At 39.6% G+C, this 26,841-nt stretch overlaps 1 protein-coding gene across 3 annotated transcripts in view; it reads right to left on the minus strand.

Moving 5' to 3' along the window:
- The window catches only part of DLC1 (DLC1 Rho GTPase activating protein), a 272,781-nt gene that overhangs the window by 131,994 nt on the left and 113,946 nt on the right, over nucleotides 1-26,841 (minus strand). For all 3 annotated transcript variants that reach the window (XM_068402769.1, XM_068402768.1, XM_068402770.1), the window contains one exon: nucleotides 21,882-21,915. In XM_068402769.1, the coding sequence (XP_068258870.1) occupies nucleotides 21,882-21,915 (34 nt within the window). The remainder of the gene's footprint in view (nucleotides 1-21,881; nucleotides 21,916-26,841) is intronic.

Here is a 26,841-nt window from a genome sequence, read left to right on the forward strand (position 1 = left end):
AGGAAGACAAAGGATAAAATCATACTGAGCTAAGACATCCACTTTACAAGAAACAGTATACTGCATTAATTGGTATATATGTTAAAACACAAAAAACTGGTATATATGTTAATAGAGGGATGTGCACATGGATTGTGAGTCCTTGTAGGTGCTACTGAACAAGGACATTTCGTTCCAGGGTCTGGTTCAGACTCTAACTTTGCTTTTTGATTAGCTCTTGTGGTGTAGATAGTTCGTGACAAATAGCACTGGGGAAACTAGATTTCTTTCCGATTTGTGAGGAAAAGGCTTGAAGGAATGGAAACTTAACAAAGAGGAACTGTGAAGGAAATGAATTGTTGAATAGGTGTCAAGAAAGCTTTAGCAGAAGATGGTAGAGATGAACTTAGTTTGACAGTTTATCATAGACTGAATCATCGCTTTCTGTTGATTGCGTTAGTGAATAGGAAAATGCTCTGGAAAATGACCTGGAAAGACTCCCCCATTCAAGTAACATAACATGACCTACAGTAAGATCCTAAGCTATTCAAGATGACCAGACTTAAGCCAGAAGTATATGCCACAAGTAAGGAAACCGATGAAAGAAAAAGAATGCTGGATTTGTTATTTTTCTGTTTTCTGTGTAATCAAGCAAAAAAAAACATTATTAAAAAATACCTCACATACTATGCAAAACTGGTTGGCTTACTTAAAAACTTTAGATGCCTCAGAAGAATTAAACTGTCACTTAGTTGGGGGTCAGCTCTGGAGCTGGAGGCCTGAAGCTATACAGGTCTTCTTTGGGAAAGCCCAGTAAACACACTCAGGAGATGTTTGGGGTAGAACAGTGAAAGCAGAAAGGCTTGGAGGGAAGCACAGAGTTGGAGGGCACAGTGGAGTGCAATCCAGCTCAACCCTCATAAATGCTGGTCAAATTGACAATGGGTTCCCTGTTTTTAACAGAACTCGTATGGGTATTAAATCCAGAAAGTTCTATAATGTTGAGTAAAAATTATAAAGGTGCATAGGAAACTTAACTGAGTCTCATTAAAAGTGAATCGGTGACCTATAAGGTTTGGCACATTTCTTCATGAGTTTATGCAGCTCTCAAGATGAAGCAGTGCAGTCTAAGCTGCAGAGCAGCATGTGTCCTCTCAGGGTTAGACATGAAGCAGTTTACTGACTTCAGTCTGCAAGTTAGACAGTGTTTCTCTCAAGAATCCAGAGCAGGCAATGAAGGAAAGAAAAGCATTTGTATTGCACCTTCAAAATCAGTTAACTATAATTAGGTATTACAGATATGATTATGATTTAGTAATAACAGTATATCTATTTTATAACTGGAGAGCAGAATTATGAGTCTTTGGTTTTCTTACCTTAATCTATTTGATGCTCTTTAAGAATAACCCTTAATTTAAATTTTGTCAGCTTGTAAATTTTGGTTTAATGATAACTGCTCCTCTGCAATGTGTTTTATCCCTCAGTTACAGATAGGCAGGGTCAGTTGACACATGTTCTCCACTTCAGTGTAAGGATTTTTTTTTTGTGACTGTGATTATTAATTAGCCTTTTCTTTCTCAATGAACTTCATCTTTTAATTGATGAACCATGAAGGCTATTAACACTTCATGAATTAAATTACAGAGCACTTAAATTCCTACTATTATTTACAACTGTTGTTTGCTGCAATAATTCAAAAGATTCAGTAGTAAACACCAATATTTAACAAATCAGGTTGTTTAGCACAATGACCAGAACATCTCTTGCTACAGGCTGTGTAATTTCTTAAAATGCTGAAAATAGAAATGCTTTAAAAATTGTAAGGGAGGAGTATATGAAGAAAGAGGATATCCTAATTCTATGATAAAAGTGCTCCAAAATTTGTGTGATTTACAGCATAAACCAGAGTTGCTCAGAGTATAGCACACTTTTCTTATTTCTTTAAGGACTGTTTTATTGATGGATAAGTGTCTAATTACTGCAGGCTCGGGAAAGTATTATGCCTTTGAGTTCACTCGACCGTAACTTCACTGAATCAATGAAATCTGCTGCTCCTTATCAGGGAGATCTGCTGTTCAAAGGTCCATTAGGAATAAAAGCAAATCCTGACTCCTGCTGTGTGGGGACATTGGTAAGGCAATGCTTGCTCAGTGCTGGTAGGGTTGGGATGTTAAACAGGGCTGATTTTCTCCCAAATTAATGTGGAGCCCTGCCCCTGAGCTTCTTTATTCTCTGTCACACAGATGTGAGGTGTTGTCTGGTTTCATCAATTTGTAGTTAGGTTGCTGACAGAGTGAGCACTCATGCAGATAACAATTTGGTATTCAGGCTATAATTATGGCTACAGAGGCTTCCACTTACCACCACTAATAACTCAGCATGCTATCCAAAATATGATTGGTACTGATATATGAGCAGCAAGTGCTAAGCACGTCTTGGCATAACTCTGCCCATTCCAAAGGTTTGCCCCAGAGGAGGGGGAGCACTGGGGCAGCAACTTCTGGTACAAAGAGCTGCTCTCCATGGAGCATAAACTAGGGCAGTTGTCATTGCCTGCCAGAGCACTGTTTACCACACCTCTTCTCTACAGTTATGCCAGGGATTTCCTGGCCCTGCAGTTTAGAGATGCATAAAGGCAGCTGAAGTCATTTGTGTCCCACTCTCCAGGTATGTGGAACAGAGCAGCAGGACAGCTAATTGGATGATAGCTAAAAATTTAAAAGGCAAAAGTGCACAATCACCGGGCCCATTTTTCTGTAACCAAAAGAATTAATTTCCAGAATTTCCTTTTCAGTAAATGTTCAAATGTAAAACCTTGAAGATAGTTTGTCAGAAGGAGCGAAGGTGGAGAGAAGAGTTAGGTGAAAACAGTGGTTCAATCCTTATGCTAGAATCTCACCAGGGTATATTTTTCATGCATTACAAGAGGTATTGCCCTTCCCAGACCTTGTCTGGGAAGCAAGAGGCTAAAGGTGTTTCCACCAAGAAAGTGATTTGCTCATAAATTCATATTTGAATCCTCTAAGCAAGGACTAAACCAGGAGGAGTTAGTGGTAGACAAAGGACGCCAAAATGAATTTGTCTGATTGATTTTTTGATCAAGACCTCACAATAAGAGTAAGGATGAATCTCCTACCACTGCTAGTTTCAAACAGTCCCTGATCCATACTATCTCCCAAGGTGTTCATGGGTCTTGTTTAGAAAAGTGCCAGATGGCAAGGCCCAAAAATACAGCAGGAAGCATGATAATAAGTAAATAAGAGGGATAACTGCATGTCAGTACTTGAGCCAAAGTCCTGCTTAGTTTACTTGTACAGATTCTGCTGTGTGACTGAGTTCTTAGATGAGGTACCCTTCTCTCCTTGGTCACTGGCTGCTGGATGCGTGCACTCAAAGTTTGATCATCATTTAGCCTATACCTCCCTCTCTCAGTGCAAATGAAACAAACCTACATGACTCAGCCCAGAACTCTTTTAAGAGTGGAAACTCCCAGTTTTGGGAAGTACTTTGTGGTACTTTGTCATCATTCGATTTCTAAATCCATCTCCTGGATTTCTAAATGAAGAAGGAAAGAGCACTTGGAAGCAACTGTATAGCACTATGTAGGAAACAACTATAAGGGAATATAGGAGCCAACTCTCTTCTGGTTGTCTGCACTGTATTGGTTTAGCCAATGCAATTCAGATTTTAAGCAGTGCTGCTACTGCATGGTACATGGCAGACAGAGAGTTCTGGTTCTGGAGTGTCTCAGCTAGTAGCATTGTGCTTGCTGCTGCTGCTTGCTAAACACAGCTGTAAGTCTACAATAACACATTTACTTGTCTGTTATCTTTGACAATTACGATTCTCCATCTCACTTCAGTCTATTAACATGGTTTATACTGCAGAATACTACACCACCACTTATTTTGTCTTTTTATGTTGCTTTATTTTAAGGGTTTATTTTGCTTTGTTTAAGGAAAACAGGTAAGGAAGCTTAAATAACAGATCTCAGGAAATGAAATGATCACTACCTCTTTAGTTGAACGGGAATGCACTTAAGAAAATAAGAGAGAGGTTTAAATTAAAGTCATGGGAACTGGTGAACAAAGCACCAAAAAGCATGAAACCCCAACACAGATGTAGCAAAGATTTTCCAGATGTGGAATTCTTTCTACGGATCAGTAAAGTTAGCTTAACTTGCTTAAGCTATGATGATTTTTTTGGGGGGGAGGGAGGGGCTCGTTTCTTATCTGTCAGTCTTTTAATATAACTAAATGCAATTTACTTTGCTAAAGATTTTTATCTAGATTTACTTTATGATAAGATGCCTGTTTCTTATTTCTCTTAGTTTGTCTAATGTGACATACATTGCCTCTCTGGAGATGCCTTTGAAATGTATTGCAAAAGTTAATATATGTAGCAACTTCTCAGGTTGGAACTTTTCTTGGTTATATTTTCAATAATGTCCAGTTCCTCATTAAAAAAAAAAAAGATGCTAAGTTTTGATTACAACTGTAATATATATATATTCATCTTTACAGTTTTTAGTATGGTCTTTGCTTATGTCTGTGTTTTTCTATTCTTATGAGATATGCTTATATTATTTTTTCCTTTGCTTTTTTTCAGCTGAAGAATTGCCTTGACTTACTGTATTCTGATCATTGACTGATTTCTGCAAATTTTAAGATCCTTCTAATTCTTGCTAGAAATTTTCCTAACATGTGGAGGACTTTTGCTGTTGCTGTGTAAATTGGATAGTATCCTTAATTTGATGATGAATAGTTGGTACTGTTTCTTGGAGGAAAAAAATACCTCTTACAAAACATAAGAAACACTCATGTAATAAAATTATCTTCAGTGTACATATTAGGGCTGAATATTCAATACATTTTTACTACAAAATACCATTTCTGACACAATAAAAACTAATTCAATATTTGGATATTGAGTTATCCACTGGAAATATGGCAGTACTAATTTGACATCTTGGGCAAGTTTTGAATTGGTACATAGAGGGTTATGATTTGGGTAAATCTTATGAAAATCACTGGTAGGACTGTCATTAATTTCATTGAGGAAAGGGTTATACTAATCAATTTTCTGTCATTAGTTTGTCTAGACTTTTTCTAAACATGTGTAAAACTTTAGCGTCCATAATATAGTGAGGCAAAGAGCCCTATAGTTCAGTTCTAGATTGTGTGGAGAAATGCCTCCTACTGTTTGTTTTGAACCTACCACCTTCATTTGATGTCCTCTCATTCTTTTATGGGAAGAGACAAGCAATTGCACATAACGTCAAATGGTTATCAACACACACTAATAGAACGTGGATAACTATTGTGCTGAGAGACCAAAAAAAAAAAAAAAGAAATGAGGTGCAAAAACTTTTACTATCGGAAGGAATGGCAGGTATTAAATCCCTGACTGAAAAAGCCAGTACTGCTTCCAAGCTAGCAGTGAATCCTACCCTAACTTGTGTGCCAGAAACACTGTCTTCTACCTGACCATTGTTATTTTCTGGTCCTGCAGTAGCTTATTGAATGGCTGCTAAAAGGCATTTTTCCTACAAATGCTAGTCTGGATCTGTGCTTCAAAACATGGTGTCAGACTTAAGTTGTGAGGGTGATCTGTATAAAAAGTACAAGTCTGACATCTTCCTCTAAAAGCGTGAAAGAAATTTTAGAACAACTAGAGATTGTTCCCACGAGTCTCTTTCAACTTTCCAATCATTTTCCAGCCACAAATGTCCTGATAACGATGAAATTATATCTGATAAAATTGATTAACCTGATATACACTTTAAAGTTTTGTCAGAGAGGGTATATTGGTTATGAATGTGAAATAGAACCCTGCCGAAGACACACTTGTCTTGACACAAAAAATGTTATTCCACTCAAAGGGTAAGCATGAGCTATACTCATATATATGAATATGTATATGTATATTTACTCATATATATACACATATATACATATGTATATATGTATATATACTCATATATATACTATATGAACTCAGAATCGCAACCCTGAACTTCAGGAGGGCCAACTTTGGCCTTTTCAAGCAATTGCTAGGGGAAATCCCATGGGACAGGGTACTAGAATGTAAGGGGGCCCAAGATAGTTGGTTAGCATTCAAGGACTGCTTCTTCCGAGCTCAAGATCAGAGCATCCCAGCAGGTAGGAAGTCAAGGAAGGGCACCAGGAGACCTGCATGGTTGAACAGGGAACTGCTGGGCAAACTCAAGTGGAAGAAGAGGGTGTACAGATCGTGGAAGGAGGGGCTGGCCACTTGGGAGGAATAGAAGTCTGTTGTCAGAGGATGTAGGGAGGCAATTAGGAAAGCTAAGGCCTCCTTGGAATTAAACCTTGCAAGAGAGGTCAAGGACAACAGAAAGGGCTTCTTCAAATACATTGCAGGTAAAGCCAACACTAGAGGCAATGTAGGCCCACTGATGAATGAGGTGGGTGCCCTGGAGACAGAGGATAAAAAGAAGGCAGAGTTACTGAATGCCTTCTTTGCCTCTGTCTATACTGTTGGAGGCTGTCCTGAGGAGCCCCGGACCCCTGAGGCCTCAGAAGAAGTCAGGATAGAGGAGGAATCTGTCTTGGTAGATGAGGGCTGGGTCAGGGACCAATTAAGCAATCTGGACGTCCATAAATCCATGGGCCCTGATGGGATGCACCCGCGGGTGCTGAGGGAGCTGGCGGAAGTCATTGCTAGGCCACTCTCCATCATCTTTGCTAAGTCGTGGGCAACGGGAGAGGTGCCTGAGGACTGGAGGAAAGCGAATGTCACTCCAGTCTTCAAAAAGGGCAAGAAGGAGGACCCGGGTAACTATAGACCGGTCAGCTTCACCTCCATCCCCGGAAAGGTGATGGAGCAACTTGTTCTTGGTGCTGTCTCTAGGCACATCAAGGATAGGGGGATCATTAGGGGCACTCAGCATGGCTTCACCAACGGGAAGTCATGCTCAACCAACTTGATAGCCTTTTATGAGGATGTTACCCGGTGGATAGATGATGGTAAAGCTGTGGATGTGGTCTATCTCGATTTCAGTAAAGCGTTTGACACGGTCTCCCACAGCATCCTCGCAGCTAAACTGGGGAAGTGTGGTCTGGATGATCGGGTAGTGAGGTGGGTTGTGAACTGGCTGAAGGAAAGAAGCCAGAGAGTGGTGGTCAGCGGGACAGAGTCCAGTTGGAGGTCTGTGTCTAGCGGAGTCCCTCAAGGGTCAGTACTGGGACCAGTTCTATTCAATATATTCATTAATGACTTGGATGAGGGATTAGAGTGTGCTGTCAGCAAGTTCACTGATGACACAAAACTGGGAGGAGTGGCTGACACACCGGAAGGCTGCACAGCCATTCAGAGGGACCTGGACAGGCTGGAGAGTTGGGCGGGGAGAAATTTAATGAAATATAACAAGGGCAAGTGTAGAGTCCTGCATCAGGGCAAGAACAACCCCATGTACCAGTACAAGTTAGGGGCAGAGCTGTTGGAGAGCAGCATAGGGGAAAGGGACCTGTGGGTCCTAGTGGACAGCAGGATGACCATGAGCCAGCAGTGTGCCCTTGTGGCCAAGAAGGCCAATGGCATCCTGGGGTGTATTAGAAGGGGTGTGGTTAGCAGGTCAAGAGAGGTTCTCCTCCCCCTCTACTCTGCCCTGGTGAGGCCGCATCTGGAGTATTGTGTCCAGTTCTGGGCCCCTCAGTTCAAGAAGGACAGGGAACTGCTAGAGAGAGTCCAGCACAGAGCCACGAAGATGATTAAGGGAGTGGAATATCTGCCTTATGAGGAGAGGCTGAGGGAGCTGGGTCTCTTTAGCTTAGAGAAGAGGAGACTGAGGGGTGACCTCATTAATGTTTATAAATATGTAAAGAGCAAGTGTCATGAGGATGGAGCCAGGCTCTTCTCAGTGACAACCCTTGACAGGACAAGGGGCAATGGGTGCAAGCTGGAACACAGGAGGTTCCACTTAAATATGAGGAAAAACTTCTTTATGGTGAGGGTGACCGAACACTGGAACAGGCTGCCCAGAGAGGTTGTGGAGTCTCCTTCTCTGGAGACATTCAAAACGCGCCTGGACGCGTTCCTGTGTGATATGGTCTAGGCAATCCTGCTCCGGCAGGGGGATTGGACTAGATGATCTTTCGAGGTCCCTTCCAATCCCTAACATTCTGTGATTCTGTGATATACCACTGAAATAAGTCCTTGGCGCGCTCCGAACATTGTGGAGTTTTGTCCCTGTGTTGAGAGCCTCCCATGGTAACTACAAGAGCAAAATCTCTCTAGTGTAGGCATGGTCTTTATTCTGTAAACAATGCTCTGTGTAAGTCAATTGATAGATGACAAAGTCTTGACAAAAGTCTCAGTCTTTCTTTCTCTTCCTTGCAACATGAAGAAACATTGATTCCAGGATGACATTGTAAATTAGGCAATCTGCCTGGAGGAAGCAGTGGTTTATTTTATTATTTTTTTTTTCCGTGCCTTTTAACAGGTATCTCAACTGCTCTACCTTAATTTCAAGCCTGTATTTTGATATGTATTAAAATCCCTGGTTACTTTCCTCTTTGCTTTTCAATTCTGCTTTTAGGCAGCCACTGAGATACGATGTACCTGCCTAGCACTCTGAAATTTATTATCAAGTATCTTCTTTTCTTTTAGACCAAAGTACAGCAGCAGGTGCAATTGAATCCACTGGAGATTGGGCTTTAAATTAATACCTACCAATTGAACTAAAGAGGCTATTCACTCAGAGAAACTTTCAGAGAAAGTATTTCAGACTTGGATTTAGCAAACTTCTACTTACAAGCTTAGTCCAAACTCATGTGACTGGAACGTTTACCTGCAGGAACAACTCCTTCCAGATTTATAGTTTATAGGCCATTTGGCAGTTGTGTCTATCAATAAACTTGGTATTAATTTCTGTATTTGTAACACTTATGAATTAAGCAGCAGTTTCATGCAGTTATCTGACTCTTTCTTAACATGTTGTGAAGGGGAGATTCACTAACAGTCAAAATCAAGACAAAGATAGACCGAAGATGGTACTAAAGCAATTGCATGAGACAACTGATTGACTTTGTATATAAGAATTGTACACTGGTGCATTATAAAGACCAATGACATCTTCCATATGCTAGAGAATCAGCATTTTATTTGATTGTCATTTCAAGAGTATTTGCAGAGGAGATTTGAGACAATGGCTAAACTTGATAACTAGATATCACAAGGCATTTCAAAATCTTCAAGATAGTGAAAAACACCTTTTGTCAGATATGGTTAGTATCTTTGAGTTTATAGACAATAACATACTGAACATACTACAAGCAGATACAGCAATTCTCTCAAGCATCACTTGCTGTACCAGAAGGCATTCAGAGCACAAGTCAACAACTCTAACATGGAAAAAAAACCCCACAGTCCGAGCAACCTGTGACACTGCAGTTACATACAGCCCTGTCATTGTGCTGCCAAGGACAGTTCCGCATCAGGAATACACTTTGCCTCCAGGTATGCCTAATCCAAAGTGTGCGTTTAGGTGTCTCTCACCTGAGTTTTCAGCATGTCCTTAGAGGAATGTAAATAAGCATGACTTCTCATCAAACATCAAAGAGCTCTCTCTCTTTTCCCTAAGGAGTTGTGAAAAGGAGCTTTTTATTCTAATAAAACAGGAGTTTAAAGTGTGCATGTAAGTACCTAAAATATATAAACAACAAAACCCTGTGCTGGCTTTGTGGAGTAAAGCCCATGTCCCAGATGATCTGGGACTGAAACCGTTTCTTACCCTTCTGTTTTAACATATGTGAAAAGAGAAAGTTATCTTGTCACACTTTCTTAAGTGCTCTAAGCTCTTCATATTAAAGAAGATTTAAAATTGTTCAGTCTTTGGTTCATCTTCAACAACTCTGAAACAGCTTAGCAGTCCAAGCCCTATTTTCAAATATGAACACAGGAGCATAACATGATTTTACAGATGTTTTGAATGTTGTCTAGGAAGCCAAAAAAGTAAAGGATAGCATATTAAATTTTTTAGAAATTACTAGTTACCTTTTTAATTCTGTGCCATGTGCAGATTTTACTGCCCGGAGTTAAACTTTACTGGGAATTTGTGTACAGTTAGCAAGTGTCATAACAGAGAGCTTGTTTTTCATCTTCAGGTACCTAAATAACTATGAAAATGTAGCCAAAAGTTAATTTTAAAATTTGGCTCTGGGCACCTCAGCTTTTCAGAAGCTGACTCTATTTTGGGACACTGAAAAAAAAAGCCTATCACCTGATTTCCAAATCAACAGTCACATCACTGCTTTGGAAACCACGACCTCATGACTGCATGTCAGTATCAATTAGGACCAAGTGAACTAGTTCATATTTCATCTGAATCAACACAAGTTTTACCATGAACTCAGTCTGAAGAAAATTAGGCTAGAAATAACTTGATTAACTGGTTATCACCATTCTCCGCTAGTCTTGTTATAGCCAAAAAAGGAAAGGAAGAACAACTTGTTCATGTTTGCTTTGATTTTAAAGATATATTTGGTCAGGGACTACCTCTTTTAGAATGTTTCTGGTGTCCAGTACAATAAGAGACAACAATTTGGGCTAGGTAATATAAATGCTACTGAACCACTGTGTAATTGATAAGTAACTTTATACTGAAAAGCAACTTGATTAAGATTAAATATATGATACTAACCAGAATATACTGAGTACCAGTTTACAGTCTGTATGGTGATGTTCTAAAATGTGAGCACGTTATAATTAGTTATAATGTAATACTAAATTGAATTTGCTGAAAGCAACAAATTCATAAGCCTTCTGCTGTATTTTCTGCTTTGACAACAAAGAGCTCAGTCATTAAACATTGTTTCCCACAATATTTTTGTTTGTAAGTTGGGATTTTACAGTCTGGAAGGGTGGATAAATAAATGATAAAAAACTGGATGGAGAGCAGCTCTGTGGAAAAGGCCCTGGGGTCTTGGCAGACAGTGAGCTGCACATGAGCCAGCAGTGTGCCCTGGCATCAAAGAGAGCTGGCAGCATCCTGGGATGTATCAATAAAAGCAAGGCCTGTAGATGGAGGGAAAGGAGTATCCCCCCTCTCTTCAGTGCTTGTTAGACCACATCTGCCCTACTGAGTCCAGTTTCAGGATCCTCCCAACACAAGGCAGACATCAATAAAAGGGAGCAAGTCTGGGGAAGGGCCACCAAGCTGGTCAGGATCTGAATCACTTGGCCTGTGAGTTGAGGTTGCAGGACTTGCTCAGCCTGAAGAGATGGCTTTTGGGGTCCTACTAGCAGCTTCCCAGGACCTCATGGGAGGGCAACAAGAAGATGGAGCTGGGCTCTTCTCGTTGTGCATGCGAGGACGACAAGAGACAACAGGCATAAACTGAAGCCAAAAACGATCAGACTGGACTTAAGGAAAACTGTCTCCTCCATGAAGACAGTACAGCAGTGGGGCAGGAAGTCTACAGAGGTTACACAGGCTCCACTCTTGGAGGTTTTCAAGACTGGACTGGATAAAGTCCTGAGCAACCTTGTCTGACCTCAGGGCTGGTTCTGTTTGAGCAGGAGGTTGGAGAAAGGACCTCCAAAGGTCCCTTTCAAGAGAGTTATCCTAAGTTATCCGTTGTTTAAGTTGTCCTTTTTTTAAGGTGTTTCATCTCACCATTGTATTTCACTAATAGGTGAAGTCTGTTATGAGAGACATTCTTACAATTTATCAATATGTGATGAAACTTATTAATGTCAAAATATGTTTAAAAGACTTCAATGCCAATGCTTGTTTTTTTTCTAATCACATAGTTTCTGGGACAAAAATAACTTGCCTTAACAAGGAAAGTATATAGTGCCTTTAAACCACATTGGATAGGACAGAAAAAGGACAGCTGAAAGTTTTAGTATGATGGCTGGCAGCAGTAATCACTCAGCTGGCACTATATATATATCTTTATTCATATCAGGGAAATATCTTGATTAGAATAAGGTAATTCTATTACAGAACTTACGAAAAGACAGCAAAACAGCAAAGAAATAAAAATTCAATTGCTTGCCACAGGAATATAAGAGACTGAAGCACTGCTTGTTTTCTCTAAAGTGAATTACGACATTTGAATATTTGTTGAGGAAATATTTAAAATTGTTTCCACAATTAACACAATCATCAAAGAATCTAGAAAAATATCATAGCTATAAAAGCATTAAAGTGCATGATATGGACAAATGCAAGGTAAAATAAAGGCCTATCCTTGTTACTGGCCTAAAATAATTGTTACACTTTTCTCTCTAAGTATTTTAAAGATCAAAATAGATGAGACTATATTAAAGAAATGAACAAAATTAAATGTCTTTGAAGATAACAGCAGCATATTTTGATTTAAAAAGCTCTTCCAAAGAAGTATAAAAGCAGGTCCATACTGATGGTCCATACTAATGCTGGTGGAATAAGAAAACAGAAGCTGGCTAAATATTTAAGAATTCAATGCCCAAGAGGTTGTGTTACTTCTCAGATGATACTTTAGATGTACTTTATTATTATGCAATGATTTCATTGAATTTGTTTTAGCCTTCCAGAAAACATCTGTTTTCCTGTTCAGGCATGGGACCTGAATGTTTGTGCTCTTCTTCGATGTTATACATCCTTCTTCACTGCTGGCTCCCCCTCAGAGCACATTCATGCTACCTGGCCTTACGCTTCACTTTTTAAGACTCAAGAAAGTAATAGGCAACAGACAATCATGAGGAGTTTTAGGGGCCATCCTGCTTCCAGTGCATTTAGCATGGTTTTAAGTGGACTTTTGTAGCAAAGCTGCAGTCCCAGGATCTACTGTTTCCTCCAAAATCTAAAGGAAATGGCCATGGCACCTTAAGATTAATGAGACTTTGGTTTCACACAGTGGTACATGCATTTTAAAATTTATGTGTTTATATCCATATGCATACAGTGAATACGGTGTGACTTTTAAAAGTGAAGTAATTTATTCAGAAGAACAACTACGGTACTGTGCGGTTAATAAGCCACTAAAAATCAAATACCAAAAAACATGACATCAGCTATTTTACTGCATTTAGAAAAAATAAAGAAAACTCAACAACTAAACATCATCAAGAATCTTAGCATGAAATGTCAGCTTTTGCTACCTATTGGCATCACAAACCTTTTTTCTAGTAATGAAATAAATGGCAGTGAAATAAAAATGTATCTATTAGTATCTGTTAGTGTTTGGCAGACACCTATGCATATTCTGGCAGAGTTTCTGGAACTGTTTTTTAGTGTGACAGATTGAAGTGCAAGTGCTCACCTGACATTTTTATTTAGAAAGCAAACACTCAGCTAAAACAAATTTTATAACTGTTGCAACATCAACAGTAAAAGAAAGATTACCTAGCTAGGAACTGGTACTTCATACTAAGGTCTCACAAAAACACTAAAACAACTGCTCTACTAAAACCAGATACAATACTTACAAAAAGGAACAATTAGTAATTAATTTTGCCCAGTTTATTCTAGAATACTGGCTATAGATACTGTAAAGCAACCAAAAGCTCATAACTGTGCCAATTAACTTGTATTTCTCTCCAGTTTATGTGGAAAATGATATCTTGTAGCCAGTCAGATTAAATTTTTTAATGTTGCTCTAGGTTCAAAATAAGTTATGTATGGATGAACCTTTAATGATTTTATGAAAACAGACCATCCCGTGGGTACTGCTCATAGAAAGAATGGATTTTTTCTGTATCTAGAACATGTTTGTAAAATCTAGTGAAGCTTTCTTTTTTTCCTTTTTGATTAGAGCTGCAGTTAAATTAAATGAAACTAAAAGAGCTCTACCTAGCACGCCAAGCAATGGTCTTTATGTGCCTTGTTTATGACAGTGAACCTGTCGCTACGGATTTCAAGTCCTCTGCTGCGAGTTCTCACAGATGGGCCCGACCCACCTTGTCATCACTCTGTCACCTCCTGTTCTGCAGCTCATCTCACCATGGGGCCGAGCACCAAGTGTCCTCCGCTGCCTGACACTGACAGTTAGAGTCTGTGAGAGGAAATACCCTGCCGTTAAGGTCCCTTTTATCATCTGTGTATTTGTCTTCCTTGTGCATCAAAGGCAACCAGGGAAATTAACACCGAAGGGCATTGAGTCTGTATTTTATTAAATAGCATCTTTACCAGAAATCTGGAGGAGATGCAGAAAAAAAGTGAGACTTGTTCACTGCTGAGCCCGTATTGTAATACTAACACTGGGGGGCTTTCAAACACTTCACATGGGCCAGAGATCCAATGAGCCTGCTGTCTTCGACTGTGCTTAATACTTTATTGTCTTTGCTTGCTGATCACCAAAACACAGATGAGAAATGGGCTATCAAATCTGTTCTACTCCATGTCAAAGACTGACACTTTCATTTATGTTGAAGTAAACCTCTCTAACCTACTAGTTAAAGAGAGTACTGACATTCACCCAAAGAGGTCGTGCACTTTTCCATAGTATATCTTTAAAGCAGAAGGGAATATTTTTGTAGAATTGTGAAAGCTCTTAAAAGCATGTTCACTTGCTATTCTGCTAGGGAATTTTTGCTGCTACAGATGAGTAGTGTCACTTGCTTTTTTATATCAAGTCATATGTTCTGTGTTTTTTAATTGATCCAGGTTTGTACTTAATAACTAAAATGTAGAACTCATTGAATTAAAAAAAATCTTATTTTATTTTTAGAGCAGCAACTCTTCTAAATGTGTGTTCAACCAAAATAGCAGAGGTCAGTTGTTCTAGGCACAGGAAAAAATTATTTATTATAATGCTGAACATTATGGACCAATGGTGTTAATATTTATTTAGGGCTAGTCTAAACCTTCTGCCCTGTTTATGTGATAGCACATAGTTTCATCACCTCAAGAGAAATAAGCTGTGCTAGTCCCTGACCAGATGTGGATATTCACTCTACCCCTCCCACTGGCTCTGTTGTAGCAATGTTTCTAAGTCACAAACAGAGTTCACTATTCCCTACAAATATTTGAGGATAAATTGGGAAATCATGAAGTAGGTCCACAAAGAAACTTAGGCAATACTTCTAATATTGACTTATAGTCATTTCATCTTTGTTTTGGGAACACTGCTCCAGAAACCGAAGTCAGCCCTGAATTAGGAACTTCACAGTGGATTGATCGTACTGAATATTGGTATTTACGTTACAAGCCATCTCGACTCTATGGTTACTGGAGATTTAACCAACACCATTCATGAAGTCTCGTGGGTGATTCACATGAGTAAACCAAATGCTGACATATAGCCAGGTGAACCAAAGACTATAAATGAAGCCAACACCACTAACACCACTTTGTCCTTGGTGCTGTCTCTAGGCACATCAAGGATAGGGGGATCATTAGGGGCAGTCAACATGGCTTCACCAACGGGAAGTCATGCTTAACCAACTTGATAGCCTTTTATGAGGCCATAACCCAGTGGATAGATGATGGTAAAGCTGTGGATGTGGTCTATCTTGATTTCAGTAAAGCGTTTGACACGGTCTCCCACAGCATCCTCGTAGCTAAACTGAGGAAGTGTGGTCTGGATGATCGGGTAGTGAGGTGGATTGTGAACTGGCTGAAGGAAAGAAGCCAGAGAGTAGTGGTCAGCGGGACAGAGTCCAGTTGGAGGTCTGTGTCTAGCGGAGTCCCTCAAGGGTTGGTACTGGGACCAGTTCTATTCAATATATTCATTAATGACTTGGATGAGGGAATAGAGTGCACTGTCAGCAAGTTCGGCTGATGACACCAAACTGGGAGGAGTGGCTGAACGCACCGGAAGGCTGCGCAGCCATTCAGAGAGACTGGACAGGCTGGAGAGTTGGGGCGGGGAGAAATTTAATAGAATATAACAAGGGCAAGTGTAGAGTCCTGCATCAGTGGCAAGAACAACCCCATGTACCAGTACAAGTTGGGGACAGACCTGTTGGAGACCAGCGTAGGGGGAAAGGGACCTGTGGGTCCTAGTGGACAGCAGGATGACCATGAGCCAGCAATGTGCCCTTGTGACCAAGAGGCCAGTGGGCATCCTGGGCTGTATTAGAAGGGGTGTGGTTAGTAGTCAAGAGGAGGTTCTCCTCCCCTGCTACTCTGCCCTTGGTTGAGGCCGCATCTGGAATATTGGGTCCAGTTCTGGCCCCTCAGTTCAAGAAGGACAGGAACTGCTAGAGAGAGTCCAGCGCAGAGCCACAAAGATGATTAAGGGAGTGGAACATCTCCCTTATGAGGAGAGGCTGAGGGAGCTGGGGTCTCTTTAGCTTAGAGAAGAGGAGACTGAGGGGTGAACCTCATTTAATGTTTATAAATACGTAAAGGGCAAGTGTCATGAGGATGGAGCCAGGCTCTTCTAAGTGACATCTCTTGACAGGACAAGGGGCAATGGGTGCAAGCTGGAACACAGGAGGTTCCACATAAATATGAGGAAAAACTTCTTTACAGTGAGGGTAACCGAACACTGGAACAGGCTGCCCAGAGAGGTTGTGGAGTCTCCTTCTCTGGAGACATTCAAAACGCGCCTGGACGTGTTCCTGTGTGATATGATCTAGGTAATCCTGCCCCGGCAGGGGGATTGGACTAGATGATCTTTCGAGGTCCCTTCCAATCCCTAACATTCTGTGATTCTGTGAACTGACACAGATACCTTCATTATTGACAAGTGAGATTAACCCTCCATCCCTCAAATTTCTTCATAGTTCATGGACAGAATTTGAGAATAAAAATCACAACAGTCAGCAAGGTAAGTGAAGGCATAGGAATGCATAAATTGCTCAAAAGAAAGATGGATGCATCTGAAAAAACAGTCTTTTCAAGCAGGTTACTGGCCTGCATTCCTAATTTAGGTGCCAATAGTTCCAGCTCTGAGTCATCTCTTGACTTGAGCCATCATTTTCCCTGACTGTGCACGTTGCTTGATCTTAACTTCTACCTTAAAAAAGTTCTTTTGAAAGATTTATTTTTTAACTATTGCCAGAAATGTCAACAATATTGAGACTTCTTAAAAATGCATTTCTCTAAAAAAGCTGATGCCACAGTACATCATTTGCAATGCTTTAATTCACACAACTTGAAGCAATAGGTGCACAGTTGGGCATGACTGATGTTCTGCTCAATACACTGATCATTTATAGATTTTTGCCAAAGGGACTCTGCAATTGCAGATTTTACTGGTCTTTCCACTGTAAAAAAAATAATTGGTTATGGAACTCCTGAGTTATTAATTGACAAAAGTAGCAATATTTTCAGATTATGTTTTGCTTTGCTTTTAATCTAAAAATAGTATGCGGGTTTTTTTTTTTCCTTTTTTTTTTTTTAGGTACACCATCTGAAAGTTTGTATTTGATGTAGTCAAAATTTACTGCATGTTAGAAAATATATAAAACTGAGAAAATATTTAATTTGAAGGATTAAAAGCTGCTATAAACATAATCAGTAATGTGTGAACTTCTAAGCTGTTTAAGCAGCTTGGTCCATTTAAGGATCTAAATGTTTGATTGCCTACAGGAAAACCATTTGAAAGTATTAAAGTATCTAGAGTCTACAGATTAGAAAGTCTTGTAAAAACAGGTTTTTATTTATATATATATGTAATTTCTAAACCAGAAACTTTGAAATAACAACCTTTCTACTTTCCTGTATTTCTCATTCCAGTCCCAGATAAAACCAGAGAGTAATTAAGTAGGAAAGAGGGAGCTACAAGAAATTATTACTTTAGATTCTCAAAATGAGAAAAGGTGTTTGACTAGACATTTTGAGTGCATTTTTAATCCAATATTAATTTTAATACAATGCTATCCAATCTCTCTGCCTACTGTGTTATTAGCATCGTCAGTAGTAAAAAAACTCATTTTTACTGTTCTGTAATATTCTGTAATATATTTTAGTCTGTTTGTAATAATATAAAGTAGAAAGAGTTCGATTGTTGGTATTTCCAAATAAATATGAAAATTAATATTTATTTTGTTCTCTTACAGCAGACATGAAAATATGCTATATATATTTTGAAGACTTTCACACTTTAGTTATGGCTTTGTCATTCATGAGTCTTACTCAATGTCATTTATCTGGTGAAGTGTAAGCCACAATGATCAAACAACAGCTAGTTAAACTGCAAAACACGAGACCTCAATGTCTGAATCAAGATCCAATCGCATTTGAAAAAAATAGCACTAACTACCTCTAGAACCAAGTGACTTCAGTCAGTAGACCTGATTTACATAATCATCTCCCTAATACATGCTTAATATTTCCAAAAAAACATCATAACCTTGTGAGCTCCTGGGCTGCAAAGAGTTAAACAAAAGCTAGACTTATTAAAAACTTATTAAAAGGCAACCACAGTTCCATTCACAGTCTAGCTTGTGCTCGTATACATGGAAGTGTCAGCAAACTGACTCCACACAGAATGAAGTTCCACCTAATATTTGTAATATTAAATATAAGGCTGTCCAGAAAAAACACAACACTGAAGTCTGGGCAGGAAGAAGGAAGAAAGAGACAGATTCACATGCATATGTATAGGTTATAAAGTGTACGTCAAAAATATATTTATTTCATATTATCATTAACACTGACATAGAATCACAAAATCACAGAATCAATCAGGTTGGAAGAGATTCTCTGGGATCATCGAGTCCAACCATTGCCCTGACACCACCCTGTCAACTAGACCATGGCACTAAGTGCCATGTCCAGTCTTTTCTTAAACACATCCAGAGATGGTGACTCCACCACCTCCCTGGGCAGCCCATTCCAATGTCTAATAACCCTTTCTGTAAAGAAATTCTTCCTGATGTCCAACCTGAACCTCCCCTGGTGAAGCTTGAGGCTGTGCCCTCTTGTCCTATCGCTAGTTGCCTGGGAGAAGAGGCCAACCCCCACCTCACTACAACCTCCCTTCAGGTAGTTGTAGACTGCAATAAGGTCACCTCGGAGCCTCCTCTTCTCCAGGCTAAACAACCCCAGCTCCCTCAGCTGTTCCTCGTAGGTCAGACCCTCCAGACCCTTCACCAGCTTGGTCACCCTCCTCTGGACTCGCTCCAACACCTCAACATCTTTCTTGAAGTGCGGGGCCCAGAACTGGACACAGTACTCAAGATGCGGCCTCACCAGTGCCGAGTACAGAGGGACGATCACTTCCCTAGACCGGCTGGCTACACTATTCCTAATAGAGGCCAGGATGCCATTGGCCTTCTTGGCCACCTGGGCACACTTCTGGCTCATGTTTAGCCAGCTGTCGATCAGCATCCCCAGGTCTCTTTCTGCCGGGCCGCTTTCTAACCACTCTTCCCCCAGCCTGTAGCGCTGCATGGGGTTGTTGTGGCCGAAGTGTAAGACCCGGCACTTGTTCTTGTTGAACCTCATGCCGTTGGTCTCGGCCCGTCTATCTAACCTGTCCAGATCCCTCTGTAGGGCCTTCCTACCGTCCAGCGGATCGACACTCCCACCCAGCTTGGTGTCATCTGCAAATTTGCTGAGGGTGCACTCAATCCCTACATCTAGATCATCTATAAAGATATTGAACAGCATCGGCCCCAGAAACTGAGCCCTGGGGAACACCGCTAGTGACCGGCTGCCAGTTGGACTTTGCCCCATTCACCACCACTCTCTGGGCTCGGCCATCCAGCAGTTTTTAACCATGAGAGTCCACCCATCCAAGCCCCGGGCACCCAGTTTGTCTAGGAGGATGCTGTGGGAGACAGTGTCGAATGCCTTACTGAAGTCTAGATAGACTACATCCACAGCCCTGCCCTCATCTACTAAGTGGGTCACTTTGTCATAGAAGGAGACCAGGTTGGTCAAGCAGGACCTACCTTTCATGAATCCATGTTGGCTGGCCCCGATGCCCCGATTGTCCTGCATGTGCCGTGTAATGGCACTCAGGATGATCTGTTCCATCACCTTGCCTGGCACCGAGGTCAGGCTGACAGGCCTGTAGTTCCCTGGATCATCCTTCCGACCCTTCTTGTAGATGGGTGTTACATTTGCTAATTTCCAGTCACAGAATCACAGAATCAATCAGGTTGGAAGAGACCTCTGGGATCATCGAGTCCAACCGCTGCCCTGACACCACTGTGTCAACTAGACCATGGCACTAAGTGCCATGTCCAGTCTTTTCTTAAACACATCCAGAGATGGTGACTCCACCACCTCCCTGGGCAGCCCATTCCAATGTCTAATAACCCTTTCTGTAAAGAAATTCTTCCTAATGTCCAACCTGAACCTCCCCTGGTGAAGCTTGAGGCTGTGCCCTCTTGTCCTATCGCTAGTTGCCTGGGAGAAGAGGCCAACTCCCACTTCACTACAACCTCCCTTCAGGTAGGTGTAGACTGCAATAAGTCATCTGGAACTTCTCCAATTAACCAGGACTGCCGGTAGAAAATAGAGAGTGGTTTGGCAAGTTCATTTGCCAGTTCCTTCATTATTCTGGGGTGAATCCCATCCGGGCCCATAGCCTTGCGGGTGTCCAATTGGCACAGCAGGTTACTAACCGTCTCCTCCTGGATTACTGGGGGTTCACACAGCCCCCCGACATGATAGTTTTGACACTGAAGAAGTAAGCATAGGGCTTTGAGATTTATTTCTGATTTTACAAGCCATTAGCTATTGCAAACACCTGTTGCAGCTCTTTTCCTCTAGAATAAAACTGGGGTCATTACATCTCTATGCCCTGAAGATTTTTTTAAATGACTTTCAGATATCTTTTAATCTGGTATGGTACATAATTGCTAAAGATGTACAAAAACCTATAATGTGGCATGGCTGCTTGACAAAGTATTTGAAATTAGCTGCAAATAGTAGGACCAGTTATAATCAGTTTGCATGTTGACATAATTTAAAGGATGTGGTCAAATATGAACTGCCTCAGAAAAAGAAATACAAAATGTGAAATCTAGGCAGAAAATGCTTATTAAATATAGGTCACAATTTGAGAATTATTTATGAACTTCAGCAGCTAAAATAGCAACATCCCGACCAGACAGCTCCATAGCTTTACTGTACTGATTATCACTGTGTTTTTTCTCTCAAAAACTTCTTTTTAATTTATTCCTCTCCCTTAATAAGTAAAAGAAAAGAAATAATCAGAACTAGGATAATGCAAGAAAACACCACCAACAAAAATAAGAATGCTAGGTGTCATTTGGATATTTTCAGGTATTTTTCAAGCTGTATTTGAAGTACAGTAGCAAACTATCAATTAAAATAAATGACGAAGAAACAACAGATTCTAGAGATCTATAGTGCTTAGAGTGGAGTGTTCCCTCATGTTTATCATAACAATACACTCATTTGACAGTGTTTAGCAGACAATCACAGATTTCATATACTAACACCAAAGTACATATAGTATTCAGAGACCACATATAGCAGAAAAGAACAGAAAAACAACCTTTCAATACTCTGGAAGTACTTAGCCAAAAGAAAAATTTTCATCTCCAGTGAAATACTCCAGATAACCAAAATTTCCTGCCATACATAAAGATGGACAGCAAAGTTCACACCAAGTCATCAGATTCCACTGACTTGAACAAACCCATTAGCATCCATGTCTGTTAATAAAGACATCAAATAAATCAAAATAGATTTTAACACTAAGTAACAAGTTAGTATCTAGAGTAAGACTGACATGTAAGGGGCAGCTGTAATTCAACCCAGTAGTTTGTAGGATAGTTTCAAACACCTTTATTAGCATCACACAGAAAGCTGGATGGCTTTTCAGAAAGAGAAAATATCCTATTCAAGAAACAATGAATAACCTTTACACAGACATTTGTCAGGTCTGTAACCCCACACATTCAAACCCCACAGTTGAAGTCTGTCTTTCGTCACTTAGTTAAATAACGCTGTGTTCCACAAAACAAATACAAGGAATTGAGAAAACAAGTAAATATTTACTCACCAGCCTTTTCCTTCTCTGAAATAGTTGGCATAGCCTGAAAGAAAAAAACAAATGGTACCACTATTAAAAAAATAAGAATATTAGGGAAACATTATAAAATCGTAAGGTAGATTTTATGAGTGTCCAGAAGGTCTGGAAAGAACTGAGGTCTCACTGTGTTAAGCACTCTGGAGAGAAACATACAGTTCCCATTTGAGTGGCTTATAGTCTATTATGAAACTAATTACAGTTAAAAAAAAAAGGACTAGGAGAAAAGGGAGGAGATGGAGTTAATAAGATATTCCAAAGCTCACATTTTGAAATAATTATCCTAGAATACATGCCCACAAATTCCACTGGGAAATTACTAAATAATTCTGAAGGAGTGAAGACAAAAACTGTGTGGCTGAAGAGGAGACTAAAGTGCCTAATCCTTCTTCTGTAGAACTCAGGCAGAGTTCTGCCATTGACTCCATATAGTTAGGACTTGGGCTCAAATGTATGTTGTTCTATAACATACCAGTTTCTTCCTTTTTATATATTTTTCAGAGACAAATAGTAAAAGTGTTTTCATATTGGCTGTAATTGTTTTTGGACTCAGATTTTTCTTTTTTTTTTCGCGTTGGATGTAAAAATCTTTCATATTATGCTTTTCTTTCAGACTAATACAGAAGAACTTCCTGAGTGTATTTTTCCTAAAATAAGTAGGTTATAGATTGAATGACTAGTAAAATGCAGTTGATATGACACATATATAAACAGAATTGAAGAATCTGCAGATATGACAAAGGTAAGAAAGTCTGGATGAGGGTGGTGACACACTGGAACAGGTTGCCCAGAGAAGTTGTGGATGCCCCCTCCCTGGAAGTGTACAAGGACAGGCTGGATGGGGCTTTGAGCAACCTGGTCTAGTGGAAGGTGTTCCTGCCCATGGCAGGGGGCTTGGAACTAGATTATCTTTAAGGTCCCTTTCAACCCAAACTATTCTATGATTCTATGTATGCAGAACTGCCATGTGTGTTAAGGTATCATTTTTACATCCCTTTCACTTGTGTCAGTGTAGCCTTTGTTCAGCAGATTTTCCTGCTGCAGATTTCACAGAAAAAGAAAGAGGGGAGTGATGGGCAGAAATCACAAACCAGTCAGTTTCAGCCTCTATAGAGTTCCTGAAATAGACTTTGAAAATTTCATTTCAGGATTTGATTTGTCCTGCTATATAAAATAGTATTTTATAGCATTTTCTGGATGGTATTTTGTACAAAATTTCAAATAGAACATGTCTTAGACAATATATATTAATAAATACCTTACAGACTGGTAAAAGCCATAAGAATCCTTTTGTGATTCTTTCTGTTCCACCTGTACTCTGCCTAGTTAAATATCTGCTACCTGAGTTTGACATTCACAGAATCACAGAATCACAGAATCACAGAATCACAGAATCACAGAATGTTAGGGATTGGAAGGGACCTCGAAAGATCATCTAGTCCAATCCCCCTGCCGGGGCAGGATTGCCTAGACCATATCACACAGGAACGCGTCCAGGCGCGTTTTGAATGTCTCCAGAGAAGGAGACTCCACAACCTCTCTGGGCAGCCTGTTCCAGTGTTCAGTCACCCTTACAGTAAAGAAGTTTTTCCTCATATTTAAGTGGAACCTCCTGTGTTCCAGCTTGCACCCATTGCCCCTTGTCCTGTCAAGGGATGTCACTGAGAAGAGCCTGGCTCCATCCTCATGACACTTGCCCTTTACATATTTAGAAACATTAATGAGGTCACCCCTCAGGCTCCTCTTCTCTAAGCTAAAGAGACCCAGCTCCCTCAGCCTCTCCTCATAAGGGAGATGTTCCACCCCCTTAATCATCTTTGTGGCTCTGCGCTGGACTCTCTCTAGCAGTTCCCTGTCCTTCTTGAACTGAGGGGCCCAGAACTGGACACAATATTCCAGATGCGGTCTCACCAAGGGAAAGTAGCAGGGGAGGAGAACCTCTCTTGACCTACTAACCACACCCCTTCTTATACACCCCAGGATGCCATTGGCCTTCTTGGCCACAAGGGCACATTGCTGGCTCATGGTCATCCTGCTGTTCACTAGGACCCCCAGGTCCCTTTCCCCTACACTGCTCTCCAACAGGTCTGTCCCCAACTTGTACTCATACATGGGGTTGTTCTTGTACATTATATATGTTTTCCTAGAATAATTAGGAGAAGGACCTCCTACAGTGCTAACTACCTGTCACCATAATTTTTCTCTACTCCAGGTTCTCTATAGTGCATTATGCAAATACAGAGATTTCTTTTTATTGACTCACTTTTCTTCCTGATATCAGACTAGCCTACTTTTTCAGCAAAACATGATTCTGTTTCCTTCAGGTGCTTTTAAAATTAGAAGAACTAATTTTCTCTGATTTGATCTTATTGATTAACTGCACAAGAAAAAAGTATAGTATTTTCCAAGAACCAAATATTTTCTCAAATTCATGTGAATCCAAGTAAAAAAAAAAAAGAAAAAAGAAGTTGTCTCTAAAAAAGCCCTTATATTATCATCAAATTAATGAAAGTAAAATCTTTTCATTAGAACAGAATAAGAAGCAAATTTTTTCCAAAGAATATCAATATTCTTCTCATTGTAGAGACTGCAAATAACATGAATGTTTAACTAAGAACATGGCACTGTGGCATACTTATAAATTCTGAATCCATTATGACAGTTATGAAGGTTTTTTTCCTTAAAATAATGTATATAAACAAGCAAGTTTACAATTTAAAGAGAACTCATATATATATATATCATATTTTATTCAAAGTTTTAGATTTGTTTAGTTTACAGAAAAATTTTAAATCTTTACATTTTATTAAAATACATAGTAAATGTAAAGTCCTTGATTAAAAAACAAAACAAAACTAAACCAAACCAAAGAACACCTCAAAAAACTACTCTCTTTATCCACAAAGTACAAAGACATCTTGGACGATACTTTCAAACACATCTATTTTCTAAACAGAGTGTAATTTTGCTGAATCAAGATGTAAAATGAGCTAAAAATTATGTCAGAACGTTCTATTGCTGCTTAAAAGCTGAAAAATCCTAAATTAACACAGTATTTCTTGAAAATTTAAAATGAAGCAAACACGAGCGAATCTTGTTCAACAAGATCTCAGACAGCCCTACTATTGGTTTAGTTTTTTGTTAATACAACTACACATACTGCTTACATGCTCCCCAGTGGGAAAACATGATTGTTACTTATGAGAAATGCTCTCATCTCCAGGACAGTTTTGAATTCACTGGAGACCTTCTTCCAACTAGTTCCATATGTTCCAAATGAATTGCATTCCCAGGAAGTGATTTAACATTTCTGGCAATGGAGCAATTAAACTGGATTTTCCTACTTGGCCAGATGTGTTCACTGTAACTTCACATTATTTCTCACTCTCCTCATAGAACTAAAGAACTGGACTAACAATTTCCACATGATTAAATCACATGTGTTTTTTAAAAAAGCAGGCACACGCCCTTTTTACACCCCATTCACAGCTTTTGACAAACACCTCCTAAAGTCAGGCTCCTCTCTATATTTTTAATAGTATGTGCTCTTAGCAGCACCAAGAAAGAAAAATAAAAATAATAAAAAAAAGAAAATCCCTATCAAACCATTGCTGAATTATGCTCAGGATTTTCTTTTAAATTAGAGAATATGATTTTAACCTGCAAAAATCTTACTTGAAATGTCATATTGAAATTTTTTTTATACATCCTTGTTGTATTGCAACTGATTCCCTTTAAATATATTATGTCTGCAAATATGACTGTAAAGTACATGTGAAATACTGTAAAGGACATTTTTCTTTGAAGTTGCAGTTGCCTGGCTCAGATAGAAATGATTGCCAGTAATACTGGGTTAAATAACAATTTCCTTTGAACTTCATTAGAAGTTAGGTGGAAAAGCTGCCTTCCAGTAAGAAAGAAAATGGTGGAAAATTCTGGTAAATCAAAACTTAAAATAAAATTTTTGCACAAATGAAAAGTTTTGTTTGACTGAAGTCAAAATATCTATTTTTTTTTTTCTGAACAGTTCTTCACTATGAGAAGAGGAAAGAAAGAATTCCTCCCCACTCCCCAAATTAGCTTCCTTCCATTACAGAGTCAAAATTCACATATTTCATCTCTGAGCTGGGCTAAAAAATTATTATTGTAACTTTCAAGAATAGAAGCAGTATAGACAGGAGATGTGTGGGGTGTCTTGGTGGTGAAAGGGGGAGGTATTATCTGCGAAGAAGACAGAGTCCATTTGAAAGGAGCGGTGAGGGTACGCTGAGCTGCAAGACTGTCATTGCAAAAAGTTGAGGCACATCCAGTCTGACCTGAACACAGCTTGCCTCTCCCTTAACTGGAGTTCAAAGCTATATTTTTTTTTTAATACCGATTCCAAACCTGCAGATAAAGCCATTATGAATAAAATTAAACTAGCTATATTTTGTTTCCTTGCACTCAAAAAACATGAACAGCTCTATCAATGCTGCCTCGTCTGAGGGCTACAAGAGATGGCAAAGGTCTGTATAAACCGGCAAAATTACTGTAGGGGAGCATATAACATGCAATTTCTGAAATAAAGATCTAGTGACATTGTTTTATTTTTGTAGTATCTGATAAAGCAATTGGAGTGAGTCTATATTTCAGTCTTGCAAACAAGGTATAGCATCTTTATATTACAGCCATTAAATCCACCCTTTTTCCCCAGACTAACACTTCTGGGATTTTTTTTGGATTACAGAAGATAAAAGTACATTTGGTATTACTTCAATCACATTTTCAGTGCTGCCATCCAACCATGACGGATACTCTACAAAGCCCTTCCATCATAGAAGGCTGTCAGATATCCAGACTTTTTTCAGGTATGCATTTGAATAGACATGCTGGGAAATTTCCATGCTAATGATCTGATACATCTTGATTCGCAAGCATTTCTCTACTGTTTTGC

This window comes from Nyctibius grandis, chromosome 6, assembly GCF_013368605.1.
Source record: "Nyctibius grandis isolate bNycGra1 chromosome 6, bNycGra1.pri, whole genome shotgun sequence".
In the NCBI taxonomy this organism is placed as follows: Eukaryota; Metazoa; Chordata; class Aves; order Nyctibiiformes; family Nyctibiidae; genus Nyctibius; species Nyctibius grandis.